Source organism: Stomoxys calcitrans, chromosome 3, assembly GCF_963082655.1.
Source record: "Stomoxys calcitrans chromosome 3, idStoCalc2.1, whole genome shotgun sequence".
Taxonomy (NCBI): domain Eukaryota; kingdom Metazoa; phylum Arthropoda; class Insecta; order Diptera; family Muscidae; genus Stomoxys; species Stomoxys calcitrans.
The window spans coordinates 92,090,330-92,105,535 of record NC_081554.1 but is presented as its reverse complement, the minus strand read 5'-3'; the positions used below and the strand labels follow the sequence as shown (position 1 = coordinate 92,105,535).

Sequence of the window (15,206 nt, the reverse complement as noted above, 5' to 3'; positions counted from 1 at the left end):
ACGAATTTGATAAAGTAAAAACCGGGCGGAGTCGACTATATTATACCCTACATCACCGAGTCTGCGTACATCTTTAAGTATATGGAAGCTACGCTGAAAAGCAGTCAGAATTAAATTTTTCAAACCTATTGAAGTATTGAACAGAATCTTGAGAGATTTTCTTAGAACCCAAATTGTGGCTACTACAGCCTTAAAGGTCCATATCGGATGAATGATATATGTATGGGAGCTATATCTGAATCTGGACCGACTTTGATGAAATTTAGCATTGTACTAGGACTTCAATTAAAAACCTCAGACTAAATTATATAGAGATCGAACCAAAATTGTAGCTTTTATAACCTTAAAAGGCCACCGTTGCGCAGAGGTTAGCATGTCCGCTTATGACGCTGAACGCCTGAGTTCGAATCCTGGCTAGACCATCAGAAAAAAGTTTCACCGGTGGTTTTCCCCTCCTAATGCTGGCGACATTTGTGAGGTACTATGCCATGTAAAACTTCTCTCCAAAGAGGTGTCGCACTGCGGCTCGCCGTTCGGACTCGGCAATAAAAAGGAGGCCCCTTATCATTGAGCTTATACTTGAATCGGACTACACTCATTAATATGTGAGAAGTTTGTCCCTGTTCCTTAGTGGAATGTTCAGGGCAAAAATTTGCATTTAGCCTTAAAAAGTCATGTCGGAAGAAAGATATATATGGGAGCTAAATCTAAATCTTATGGAACGTGAAAAGAAAACTTCAAGCTAAATCGGACCAAACGAAAATTATGGGTACTATAGCCTTAAACTTCCATATCGGATGAAGGTTATAAATGGGAGCTACATCTAAATCTGAACCAATTTTTATCAAATTTGATCTCACCCGTATTGGGACGTCAAATACAACATGTCATCCAAAATTTTGTAAAAATCGGACCAAAATGTTGACGACTACGGCCTTCATAAGATGAAAGGTATATATAGGTGTTATATCTAAATCTGATCCGACTTTTTCTAAATCAATAGCGTTTGTCCTTGAACCAAAAAGAGATTTGTGTAAAATTTCTAGGCAATCGGACAACAAATCCATTTTTTATTTTATATTTTAGAGCGCACAACAAGCCGATTACTGGCTTAGGTGTATGTTCATAGTGGCATGGGGCGGATTAATATCTGCACCCTCTTTTCAACCTTACCAAACCTAACCTATTGGGTTGCCCTAAAAGTAATTGATTTTTCATATAGTCGGCGTTGACAAATTTTTTCACAGCTTGTGACTATGTAATTGCATTCTTTCTTCTGTCAGTTATCAGCTGTTACTTTTAGCTTGCTTTAGAAAAAAAGTGTAAAAAAAGTATATTTGATTAAAGTTCATTCTAAGTTTTATTAAAAATGCATTTACTTTCTTTTAAAAAATCCGCAATTACTTTTTGGGCAACCCAATACACAATAAAATGGATTTGCTTATCGGAACAACATTCCAACCGTTTTACTTGTTGCGCGTGTGCATAAAGCATTTTGCAAGTGTTCCACGAAATGAAACAAACAATAATGATTCCTTTTGTTTGTTTCTCTTTCGAGAAAGGCAACTTCGGAGATTTTCTTTGCAAATCGAAAAGGAAAGCCAAAGATAGCAACACACACCAACTACTATGGGACGCGTTTCGTCTTTGGTTAAAAGTCTTTTCAACCATATAACGTGTGATGGCTTCAAGGGCTTTTCATTAGTATGTTGTATAGGAATCGTATTAATTGCGAAAAAGCCTCTATGATACAATTTCCACATTAACCACGCTCGACAACCCTGTCTATTAGCTGTACTTTTTCCCAATGCATGTGTTTTTCTCTAATGACAGACTTTTTTCTGTGACAATTACACTACTTCCGCGGTGCACATGATTCTGTGCATCTGTTGGAAGTGGTATTGATGGCTCTCGCTGTTGCTCCGCGTGCCCAGGTTCAAATACCGGCCGGGCTCTGCCGATTTTTTTCATTTTCAAGTTTTTTTGCCTGTTAGGTCGAAGATCATTAAATTTTACAATTTTTGTTTGTTTCTCTTTCAAGACGAGCTTAGTGATCGGAGATTTTCTTTGCTCCTGCTGCGAAAAAAGTATCGCTCGTTATCATGACGATCGAGTCTAAGCTACGAAACGACCCATGGTGAAACAATTAAAGGTGGCGTCATTTGTGCAACAACCACAAATCATATGGTAAAATCCGCCATCTTGTCATCAAGCTGATCGACGATTTGCCAACACACGCAAAGAAATTTGTGTGTGTATACACGTGTGCTTAAATAAGCAGAGATTATGCGAGAAAGAAGATAACAACAAAGAGAATGCAAACAAAAACCTGTCATCTTAATACCGTCAAACCTGGCCGGCTGTTCGCGTGAGACCACCTTTTTAAATCCGCCTTGACTTCCAACTTGGTAGCTATTACTACTAAATTTCCCGTGAACATTCCATTTAGGAGTGCGGTCCGATTGTTATATTTTTATGGAAGCCATTTACCATATTCCATAGAGATTTTTATTTCCAAAAGATTTAAGTTGTTGGCAGGAAAACTTTTCTCCACGTAAAATCATTAGCTTTTTGCACCTCTCCATACACCTACTCCAAACCAACCACTTGACTTTTTGTCGCCAAATAAGTTTTGTATGTTGTAAGTATGCTAGAGGAATAAATTTTTGCATTTAGATTAACAAAACAGGATAAGATTTACTTTTAGTTTACTGTCGCCAACTAAATTTCCTTATTTGTTTTGATTCCGAATCGCTTTTTAATGCTGGCAGCGCTGTACAAATTGGTAGTAAATTCGATCGAGTATCATGATCCAACCATTTGCTCGGAGCAAAACGAATACCTCATCGAATGTCGTGATTAGGCCCCTGGTCAATGAATTATATACTTTACGCTATTTCTCCCCAAGATCGAGCTAATGACCATGAGTATGAATATCACCAGAAATTGAAGGGTTTAATTGATTACTGAAAAAAATTGCCAGACAACAGGCCCTGGGCACATTGCCAGACAACAGGCCTGTAGTGTTGCTCTGTCGGGGCGACAGTTCATTGCTTGATAATTTGCAACGTCGAACTTAAATGCAAACGGAAATTGTATTTAAGATTCCAAGTTTGGCAACCACAATCTAATTCCTGCAGCCGTTCGGATCAAAATCTCTTTATGGGTCATTATCGCTTCTTGTTTCTCTCTGTGTGATTTCATTGTTTCAAATGACTGGTTTTTTCGCAGCTCCAATCGTTTTTGGTTCACAAACATTACCAATGTGATACGCTTTTTAACCAGTTATGTTTTTGTTTTGTTTTTCTTTCTTTTGGCGTTTCGCAACTGAATACGCACTAACAACTGCTTAGTGCATATTTTTGTTGTTGGCTCCTACACACCCGGGCTCTTGTGGTCTTTCTATTTTTTATGGTTGCTTTATGGTTATTTATTCCAAAGAGGTTTGTGGGTGGGATTGATACCATATGACTCGTAAATTTAAAAATATAAGAGCCAAGTATAGTTTTACATTTAAATGAATAATTTATTGATTAATATAATTGTTTGTTAAATTGCAAATATGTCCGTTTAATTCATTTTATTGCGGACTTAAGCAGTTTCCACTACTACTACAACACTAACTGCTTCAATGCGGGGTTAGTAAGGGTTATTATAAGTGCAATTAATAATTCGTTTTATGTGATTCCTATGAACTGCTCCTTCGACAATTTCATTTAGTTTAACAACTTGATGATGACGAAGATGATGCTGCAGTTGCGTTTGATGATGCCGTTATTGTTGTGGGTAACGACGACAAAACATTCTCTATAAATGTTTGAGGATTTTCAATATCGCCAAAAAGACCTACAACAAAGACAAATTAGTTAAGCATTAGTTGACTTAGAAGATAATATAAACTTACCAGCAACATCACAGAACTCTTCAAATGATGCGCAGGGTAAAAAGTCATCGGTAAAGGTCTCCAGTATCGAGTCGGTGTGCTTCAACATGGTTTCATCGTTCTTGCGAATGTAATTAAACAATGAAATTGACCAGTCTTCTTCTTTGGGCGTTGCAACGACTTTAAAAAGTGTTGCATACAGCAGGTCCAATAGAGCCCATATCATCAAGAAGGGTTTGTAGACAGAGTATTCTTTTTCTTGACGATCCGATGGAGCCAATAAAGCCTTGCATACTACGGAAGGTGATATATGGCGGGCTTGAGCTACCGCAATGAGACGTTTCAAGTGAGCAACACGATGTTTTTGCCATGTCTCATGCGAGTGCAGGGCCAGCGAGACTGTCAACATGTAGAGAGGACCCTCTACTTCGTAGGCACTCTCGAGCCATTTCTCAGATGGAGGAGCCGTAAGGTAAGACACCAAGGTTTTGCTATCTCGAGCTGCAGAGCGCGAAGAGAGCAGCAAATAGACGGCATAGAAGAGCAAGTAAGGAACGAAATGCATGTTGGATTGTGGACCACCACCACCTGCATCCTCGTGGAAACTGCGCTCCCAGGCGAAACGCATAAGCAGCAATTTCAAGTCATGGATGCTGTTCGTGTAGGAAATGTCACAACGTTGAGTGCTCTCCTGCATATAGCTGGCATGGCGGGTCATACAGGCCGAGAATGCAGCCTCGGAAACTTCGGGTCCCCATAGTGGCAACAAACCATTGCATCGGGTATTGGCGTTTTGCAAACTAGCACGCTCCCATTCATCTCTGCCACGAGCCAGTCGAATGGCTGAAGTGTGACAGTCAACATGCACCACATTGAAATGGGTAACCGTTGTGTAGCCAATCGTTTTGCGGGATTTTATTTCAAACTCTTCTACATTGCAGCGCTTGGTAAAGGTATAAATTCCCAAGACTTTGGTCGGCTGACATGCATAGCCTTCGCGACATATAAAGCAAGTGAGTCCAGTTTCATCGCGCAACTTCTCAATCTTCTGTAGAATGGATCCCTTGGCGGTGACTTGACCCTTTTCGTTTGTTCGCATACCCAAGGCGTCTAATTGTTTTTCGCGTGTTGCCATGGCCAAACGCTTCTTTTCAGCTCTGGTAAAATCGCGCACTTCCTGCACACGCGTAGCTGTGGCCGTATCTGTGCACAATGCCTCCAAGAGATTTTCGGCCAAACTGCCAACATGTTCATCACTTGAGACCTGCTCCAAACGGTGTATGATGGGTATGATATCTTTGCTAATCGCCACCTGCGTTGCTTCATGTTTAGTAGCCAGACCGGTGAGGAATCGCAGTATATACTTAAGACTTGGTCGGGAGATAAACTCCTTAAGTTCATCGGAGTCCGTTCTTAAAAGTGTGGGCTTCACACAGGGCGCATAGCGAGTAATGTAATCGATTGCCTTCTCGACTATACCCAGACCCACGATATAGTCTTTCAGAGTGCCACCAATACAGTTATGCTCAATTTGATTGGTTAGCACACAAAACAATTCCAACTTGAATTCTTCCTCAGTGGTGCGTTCACTGTCGAATTTATCAAAGTTCAAGATGTCTTTGAAATAGTCGCACAGCAGTGCCATCTTTACCTCATTTCCGTAGACCAATGCGGCCAATACTCGTATTAGATGTCGCAACACTGAGGGATTGTTGCGAACGTTGGAGCATTCAGTGCAGGAAATTAGCGCGGTAACATACTCCGGGCCGCCAAACGTCAAAGAAAATTGCAGGAACGAATCGAGCGTGTCGCTCGCTGCCTTAGACAAAATGGTCTCCATTATTTCCAGTAGTTGTTCGGTTACACACGATTGTATGGAGTCCGGTTCAGATTGCAAGCACATTTGCAATACCTTCAGTAATGTATTGACCGCCCCCAATTCCGGCTGACATAGGACGTCTTGACAACGACGAACTTTAACACATATCAAGAATAGCTTAAGCAAAACCTGAATAAGTTCACGAGAGCGTGGTATATTCTGAAGGCTTCCTATACGATCGAGCATGACTTTGAGGCCGTTACAATCGGCCAGCACATGGGCCAAACGATACAACTGTTCGGTATCGACTTCTTCCTGCGATTTGTTGTTCAAAGTCTCCACGAATTCTTCGGTGGCATCGCCCAGCAAACCTCTCATGCGATATACAATTCGCATGGCATCCCTTTCGCCACCTTCTGCTAGCCATATCTTCTTGTACACATCCTTCACTGGAAGGTCCAGGCTAATAATTTTGTTGTTAACCAGCAACTCCATGCCATTATCGTCCTCCAGAAGAGCAATGAGTTCACAGTCAGTACAGATTTTATTTTTGATATCTCTCATCAGAGGCCCCAGGCCTTGCTCAGTTGAAGGGTATGGATTGCCCAGCATACGACCTTGCAAAAAGTCTTCTTGTTGCGGATCTTTCTCTAAGGTCATAAAGAATTCAGATTCGTCATTTTCTTCAGGATGTATTATGGAATATAGTCGTTCAAATATGAAGACTGGCGTTTTTATGTCTTTCACGGGGGTCTTCTCCACAGTGTCGATAAGAATTTCCATAAACGCCCTGGTTTCCTCCTCAGTGCCACTGGTCATTTCTTCCAACATTTCCAATAGTTTCTCCTGGGCGTCGTCTATTAGTCGAGTCCTTTGAACAACCAGCTTCCTCAGTGACAGATAGCCTTCAAGAACTGGCCCCAGCAGTCGCGTTTTGTAAACTTGCCTTATCTGTGGATTGTCTAGGAACAAGGCAAGTAACTCTACGAACTGGCGCAATGCATAGCCCTGTGACAAATCGGACGACAGAGTGGTTTCTTCCAAACGGTGAATCTTTTTAATTTCTTCAGATAATAGTAGGGAAATTTCCAGCAGAACTCCTTTTAATGCCAAATATTGACGCCAAGGGGTATCCACAGCCAACAAACGATAAAGGGACAAAAAGTCAGTGCTGGCTTCTCCCGCTTCTCCGACATATTTCAAGAAGCTCGTTAAAAGGTTCAGTATTTCTCGTTTGCGATCGTGGGTTCTGCTTAGAACCGTAATTAGGGTGCATACCAATGGTCTTCTAAATCGTGAATTGTTGTTAAAGAGTATCGGCTGTAGCCAAGTAGCATTCAACTGCAACGGTTTATACGGTTGTCCGCGATTAAGATGACGCAAACGCCATCGCTGACCGTATTTCTCTCTAAGGTAATTCTCTCTTAATGCCTTTCTACGGCTCTCTTTGCTTTCGGTGCTCGTTGCATTACTGATGACCGTCGGGGGTTCATTTGAGATTTGTCTCTCTGGCGGTTTGCTGCTATGCATTTGTTCGGCGTTTTGAACAGACTGCAAAACGGCAGCCAAAATGTTCTCATCTTGCAAGGAATTTTGAGCTGCAGCCGCTACAAAAGCTTTGTAACTCTTTGACTGTTGTGCCAACGTACTTGAGGGCATACGAGATTTCCAAGCTTCAAATGAATGTTGAGGGTCGTTTTGCAACCATTTCTGGAAATCAACGCTCAGGCCCTCGACACAATTAATTGAGGATAGCGTCGAAGGGCTCAAATCGCGATTGAGTTTTGTTGAGGGTATTGTGGGTGAAATAAGCTTAAGCATGATGTGGAGGCAAGGTTGTATGACAGAGTAGGCTGGACCTCGCGGACAGCGACATGTGTGCAAAAATAATTCGAAAACAATTTTTAATTTCTGTTCCCAACAGAAATCATCTTGGGATATCAAAACCCTTAACAAATCCATTTCATGATAGATGGCAGAGTCGATGTTGTTCAAGGGAATGGATCCTAGAAGAGCAGATTTAACTCTGTCACTGATTAACTCCAGCAGATTCATGCAGGCATCTTTGTTGTTCTTTGTCAACAATACTAGCAGATTGCGTACTTCATCTTGTATCTGAGCTGTTCCTCGGCGCAGATTATGCTGAGCCAACTCTTCGACGAGCCCTTGACTGTACAAAACCAATCTGCAGTCATAGTTTGAGGCCATAGCCCGTAGTAATGTCAGACACTGTTCGGTGGAGGCCAATGCGCAACCATAGCATTTGTTGATGTTAAAGTTGTCTCGTTTATCTGGTGAATGCGGCAAATTGCTCTGATCCATTTGGCTGCGGTCATAGGCGACGAGCTCACTGCGACAGGCCTTGACCTTCTGCACGATCTTTGACAACTCTTCGAAAGACGATCGAGACTCGACGCAATATTTCTGAGCCAAAAATTGTATTATTTTGTTTACTTGCGAAGTGCTGTGTATGGTGCCTAAACTTTCGTCCATTAGGCGATCGGAAGATCCATGTTCGGCATATTTTTGCAAAAGTAATTCTAACATTTGCTTGTTGGCCAATAGTTGGCGATAAATGCGATCTGCTCGCTCAAGCGATGAGTGGATGATGTGTACAGTTTTTGATCGATCCTCGGCAGATTCTATGGGATCCACAGCACAACAAATGCGTCCGTAAAGGCTAAAGTCAAATTTAGCATATTTGCAAAATCCGCATGAATGACACAGGAAGGGATCCTTTTCATCGTAGTTGATAGCGCGACATTTATGGCATTGGAATACATTCTCACCACAATTTCCACATACACCTGGGTACGATGGAACGGCAGCACTACATCTGGGACACTGGAGATTTTCCGAAGAACCCGTAACGGTCTCATAAAAGTCAGCATATTCAATCATTAGATTGCATGCTGTAATCGGAAGTGGGAAATCAACTTTCACCTCGGTCTGACCCGACTGCAAGGTGACAGTACGAGCTTTGTGCCACATGGCTGGCTTATTTTTTAGTTCGACCACAGCTTGAACAGTGCGATTGTTGTAGTAAATATTGATGGTTCTTACCATTTTGGTTCTCTTCAGGTCGGCTATACGCACTATAAGCTTGGAAATCGTGTGGCATTGCACCAGCTTGACAATCATGGTGCAAGTTGTAAATTTGGAGTCAGATTTAATTGATGGCAACTTTATGTTTGCCATTGGTACTTCAGGATTGTTGCACACCAAACAGGGTTCCGATTCTAAATAGTAGCCGTTCATTTGCAATATTTGTTCCAGGGCAGTGTATATAGAAGCGTTCGGATGCTTCGATAAAAGATCATTTTGCTGTCTAAGGACTTCAACAGCCTTTTCAGTGAATTCGGGCAAACGCTCCGAAATGGTTTTCGTACTCAGGGTTAAATAGCCTAAAATGTCAACAAATTGGGCCGTACGACGACCGAATTGCGGCACTAAGGGCCACATGTTCCACAGAATAGTAATCAGCTTCTCTCTCTGTCTTTCGTTCGCATAATCGTAGATGGCATATACCAAAGAATGAGCTTGCCATCTGATTGAGGTGATATTTGTCTCCAACAAGAAGATTCGCACAAATTTATTCAAAAGTGCGTCCGACACAAAGCGGAATATTTGATGCACAAATGTAGAGCAGTGTGTCGAATCAAATTTGGAATCAAAAGTCATTTCAATTTCTTCCGACTTATCGCGGTCCGAGCGCGTTTTTCCACTACCCGAAGATCCGCCTGTTCCCGTATTTTCCGATTGTTGCTGTTGTTTGACGGCCTGGATGTTGTTACACAAAGCTGCTTGTAACAATTGCAGAATAATGGGAGAGACTCCATCGTCCAACTGGTAACAAGCAATCTCAATAAGTACTGGAATAACGTCTTCATGTATGAGACAGAATTTCTGCCAATTTCCTGTGCGAATTTGAGATATTTCCTGGCATGTTCTCAAATGTTCGGTAAGTTCGACTAGCGAGTCATAGCTTAGCATAGGTATCGACTGGTTTGTTAAAACCATGTTCTGCAAGTAAGAATACAAGTGATATACACCAGAGTCATTAGAAGGATTTAGATGTGTAAGGTAAGGTATAAATTAAAAAAAAAAATTTTAAATAAGTTATATTTACAAATTAAACAATTTGATTGCATTATAATGTTTACGTAACAACTCATACAAATGTCTATTGCATTATGGAGCAAATAGAAAAAATGTGTAAAATAAAAACAAAAATATTAAAAAGGCCAAAGGCCCCAATTTTGAGAAGTGCTTGATGTTGTAAGCGAAAAGAATGAATCTGAAACATTCCATTGAGGAACATGGGCAAACTTGTCACATATTAATGAGTGCTGTCCGATTCAAATTTTTAAGCTCAATCATAAGAGGCCTTCTTTTTATAGCCAAGTCCGAACGGCAATTCATTCAACCTAATCCAAGCCATTTGCAACAAATTGATCTAAAGTTACACACTGAAATCATAGAATAGGACTAGCAGTTTTCTAATTGCACAATTTAGGATTTGAGATTGGTTCAAACTTCAAGTTTTATCAGCTGACACGAAAGCGGAATGTAAAATTTTGTGTTCAGTAACGGCCGACAGGCTTTCGACAATCGTTTTCATGTGCTTTCAAACAAAACAAAAACAAAACAGATGACTCTTCTACATTTACGGGACGATAACTAGGCCTATAGTCTTATGGTTTTACATTACATGTGTTGAAATAAATGACATCTAATGAAATACAAGGTCTTGGTTGTTGTTTTTGAAACCACATTTGCATGCTCCATACATACTCCGTATGGAGCACTGTCGCGGACAGTGGAGTCTCAGTGAAAAGCCGGGCGGGACCGACTCTTGCACAAATACTGAGTGCCTATGATGCTCGATATGAAAAGGCGATTTATTGGCGCCTTTAAATAACCAAGGGCCATCTTATTCGGGCGGCAAACGAGTTTGCTCATCTATGGAGTTGACAAGGATCGCAACAACCTAGAGGAACAAAGGAACAATTTTTACTTTTGCAGCTGAAGTACGCTAAAGAGAAATGTCCGTAAATTGTTATAGACAACCTTTTTGGTTCCCTAATTTTATCATAAAGTCCGCTAAACTTAGTATAATTTTATAATTTCACTTGTAATTTCCTTTGCATTTTTGTTTAAAAAAAAAATTTCACTAGAAAGCAAATTACCAAGTGACAGTTTTGACATTTGCTTCGCTTTGTTGAAAAATGTTACGGAATGCTTACGTCTTTGTTCGGCTTGTCGTTCGATAAATTTGTCGTTTAAAATGAGATACACAAATCGAAATCAGTTTTTTCGTTTGTAGACCGAACGAAAGCCTGCGTTCGACGTCGACAAACAGGCTTTTAGTATACCCCCATCCTATGGTGGAGGGTATCTTCTTCTTTCAAAATGCCATTTAAGGGTGTAGCGAAGCGCACCGGGACAGCTAGTAAGTTATATAAATGGTCTTTCCATTTTCTGCGAAATATAATTCAACCTTACACCTTTAATAATTAAGGGCTATTATAAGATATGTGTTTGTCATAAGACATGTCAAATTTGGCATATGTGAAGGTTGTACACGTCGTGTGATACGTAGGAAACATTTATTTCATCGAACATGCAAGAAGACCCACAAATATAAAAAATACAAAACAGGTGGCTATTCGTATATGACTTACATAAGGAATGTCATGTGACTACAGAAAGTGAAAGTTCGTACGACAAATACATGCCGTGCAATAGTACCTTTAGTATTATGTACATATGTATACCAAACTATTTTGAGTTTATTGAATTAATTATTGTTTAAAAGTATTAATCATTACGTTGTGATGCTACATTATTAATTACATATGGTCTTTATGTGCGACAATCCCGTGGCAACCGGTTATACGTTATACCGGTTTGACCCGATGGGGAGTCTTTCATCGACAAGGCCTGCCTCAGTGTACAACACATTGCTACAACAACATGCGATCGAAAAGAACATTTGCAATAGAGGCGAGCGAAGCAGTGTAGTCGGGATGGAGTGAACACTCGGTCAAGCGAACGCCTGATTCTTTCGAAAACTTGACTTTCTTACAGAAAACCAGAGAGAAGAACGTAAAAAAGCAACCAAGTTAAAATTTTTCACTACAAGCCGATTACTGGCTTAAACCCCGTTTACACCACTCATTAAATCCGGATTTAAGGCTCTAATCAGCTGATTTTATAAAGGGAAAACAGATGATCGAGCCATTAAATCCGGATTTAAAGAGCAGTGTAAACGGCGTTTTAGGTGTACGTTGGTAGTGGCATGGGGCGGATTAATAACCCCACCCTCTTTTCGTCATAACCTTACATTTTTCCGCATTTCGGAAGAGTGAACTTCCTGTTTTGACTTGTTTTTGTTGCAGTGTATTGTACACTGAGGAGGTAGCCCTTGCCGATGTAGGACTCCATCGGGTCATTCAGGTACATACAACCGGCAGCCATGAGATTGCCTCTAAACAGTAATGATTCAATGTTCAATCCCACGGCAGACGTTTGTACGTACCGTATTGACCGGATGAAGTCCTTTATCGGCAAGGACTACCGCCTCAGTGTACACCACACCGCTACAACAACAACATGATACCCACAAAATGTCCGCAGATCATATATAAATCAATATTGGCCTTTTGGTAGGATTTTAAAATCCTTATCTCTGAAAATTTAAAATCTGTTAAATATGCCTTTAAGCGAGTTTAAGAAACAGTCGATCAATCTATATTGACTATATCAAAATATATAGCAATTTATATAGAACAGACATGAGCGCTCAAGTCTCAATACCATTGCTTTGCTAATGTCCGCTTGACTTGTTGTCTATTTCCGTTTTGTAGGTTTTTTTTTGTAAAAATAATATAAAGCACTTTGTTTCAATATTGCTAAACCGCTAATTTGCTAGCCATTTAGTTTAATTATCAATAAAAAAAAAAACATCTTACCTTTGTGTTGTACAGGCTACACAAATCCTTGACATAGTTAAAGTGCACATCCAACGAGTGTCCGTCACGGAACATTCTGAATTTTTCCTTGTTGCCGCAAATGTACATTAGCAACTTTCTTACTTGCCTCCGCAGCAATGCATTCAAATTAAGCATCATATACTCGCATAGTGTGTATGTCATATTTTCACAGTAGCTATGATACCAATCGTATGTACCTGGATGTGTGGCCGATAGCCGTAAAATTTGATATGGCAAACGCACCGAGCTTTCAGTTAACAAAGCATCATATGACTCAAATATATCGGGATAGTTCTTTAGGTAATTGTGTGGAATTAATGTAGACAAATCTGGTTTAGGCCCATATCTCACAGGCTTTAGGAGGCTGTTCTGAGTAGGAGGGACGGCCGAACCTGGCACGACGGGTGTGCTGACACTGTTACTAGAACCCGAGGCAATTGCACTTACAACCCCTGATGCCGGGTTAGGTGCTTGATTTTGTTCACTGGACACACGTTTCCAATGTTGCAGCAAAGTCTCCATTACAACTAAGCAGAATGTAAATGCGCCATTATTACTCAAAATACTGGCAGTTGTGCTAGCGACAAATGAGGCATTATCCTTGAACTGATGTGGTGGAGAGGTTGTGCCAGCTTGTTTAGATTTAGTTTTACCCATTAGTACGCCGAATAGCGAGAGCAGGGCCAGACGTACTTCATTTTTAAGACTTTTATCTTTCATCTAAAAAAGGAGAATATTTACCAAAATATAGCGAATTGTAATACTTGTATGTGCCACATTGTAGTACCTTTGAAGCATTTGAAATAGAATCCATTTCAACATATTCTACAAGAGCTGTTAGTAATTCGTTTAATATCTTCTGATCACGTTCGTTGTTACCATTCAAATCGGTGGTTAACATTAGAATAACCTGAATTAATGGTATCGACTGCAAGCCATTGCAGTCATCGAGAGTATGGATGTTTGAAATTATACTGCCCAAAATTGCAATTCTGCAATGGAAAGATTACATTATAAAAAAAATAAGTTTCTCAAATGAATCGAGCAATAGAAATACTTGCCTTAAATCGTGTAACTTGGATAATTTTTCATCTTCCGTGGCATCATTTTCCTCTGTGTCATTACTTTGACAGGCTTCCAATGCTGCCCTGCTCGTTGTTGGCATCTCGGTGGCCGTACTGGGTATTGACCCGCCAACAGCTCCTTTGCTGATGCTACTGCCACTCGTTAAACTACCACCACTGGCGCGAGGGGGCGAAGCTGTGGCACCACCATCTCCTTCGTAAGTACTGCTTCGGCCAGAAGTGCCACCAATAGACTCAACACCACTACCTCCACTCTCTGAGCCGCCACTTCCAACCGGTTCAGCGGGCGATGTCCTTAATGTTGAACCATCAGTAGCCACATTCGAACCTTCATCATCGGAACCGGCAGCAGATGAAACTGCGGCACCTACTACATTTACTCCACCAGCAGCAACAGCAGCGGCTTGGGCGTGTTGCAACTGAGCGGCAGCATTTCGCATTCCTTGTAAATTTGATAGCCCTTGCTGAAGCTGTTGAAGGCCTGGTTCGGCCCCACTGCCATCGTGCTGTTGTAAACTCAATGCTATGGCTATATCCATAATAGCCTCTTCATCGGCATCTTGCTGAAGACCCAAAAGTTGTGGGAAACCACTTCCCATGAAAGCTTCTAGTGGATCCACCAGAGCATTAGGATCATTAGCGACGGCCCCGGGTACAGACACATATTCTGTGCTGCTACTACGTTGTACTGAAGAAGGTGGTGACGATGACCCACCGCCACCTCCAACGGCGGCTACGATAGGATTGACAATGCCAGCAGCTTCATCGAGAGCATCATCCTCATTGGCTCCGCCGCCGACAATAGCAGCAGCTGAAGCATTTACCATGCTGGCATTGGTAGACAGTGCTGGTGGAGTCGGTGTTGAGCACAATGTGGGCGTTATTATAGCCACCTTTCTTCGCTTTGATCGCGGGCTAAGCAATAAGATTATAGCTTCTTTGGCGCTATGTGATATAACGCTGGACTCATTCTTCAGCAAGGCAATAAACATCAATGTGACCCTATCTACTTGCGACGCATCAGCCAAGGCAAACGCATGCATTATTTCCACCAAACAGTGCACAATGGTTTCCGTATGTGATAGACCTTGCCGCACAATCGATGTTGGTTCATCCACATTTGGCGTAATCTCATATAACTTTTCGACAAATTCCATTAGGTCGGAAATAATTTCGAATTTATTATCCAAGCATATTTTTGTTAATGTCATCGGTCTAGTGGTAGCAATTCCACGTACCATTAACACTAATCGATAAAAAGCTTCGGGGTCAATGTCTCTAAGGGTTTCACGATTGGCGAGTTTCGATTTTAAGACCTGCATAAAAAAGGGTGAACATACCATATCAGCACCGAATTATTATATGTTAACAATAGAAATGTTAGGTGCAATGTTTGTTTGATAAATAAAACATATATATTGGGT

The 15,206-nt window shown here is 41.1% G+C and overlaps 1 protein-coding gene across 1 annotated transcript in view; it reads right to left on the bottom strand.

Moving 5' to 3' along the window:
* Positions 1-3,502: 3,502 nt before the first annotated feature.
* Positions 3,503-15,206, bottom strand: part of LOC106090418 (protein purity of essence) — a 30,903-nt gene continuing 19,199 nt past the window's right edge. The window contains exons 7-11 of the mRNA XM_013256585.2: positions 13,759-15,098; positions 13,485-13,689; positions 12,677-13,417; positions 3,905-9,725; positions 3,503-3,846 (exon numbers count right to left, since the gene is read on the bottom strand). Coding sequence (XP_013112039.2) covers positions 3,722-3,846; positions 3,905-9,725; positions 12,677-13,417; positions 13,485-13,689; positions 13,759-15,098 — 8,232 coding nt within the window. The 3' untranslated portion in view covers positions 3,503-3,721. The remainder of the gene's footprint in view (positions 3,847-3,904; positions 9,726-12,676; positions 13,418-13,484; positions 13,690-13,758; positions 15,099-15,206) is intronic.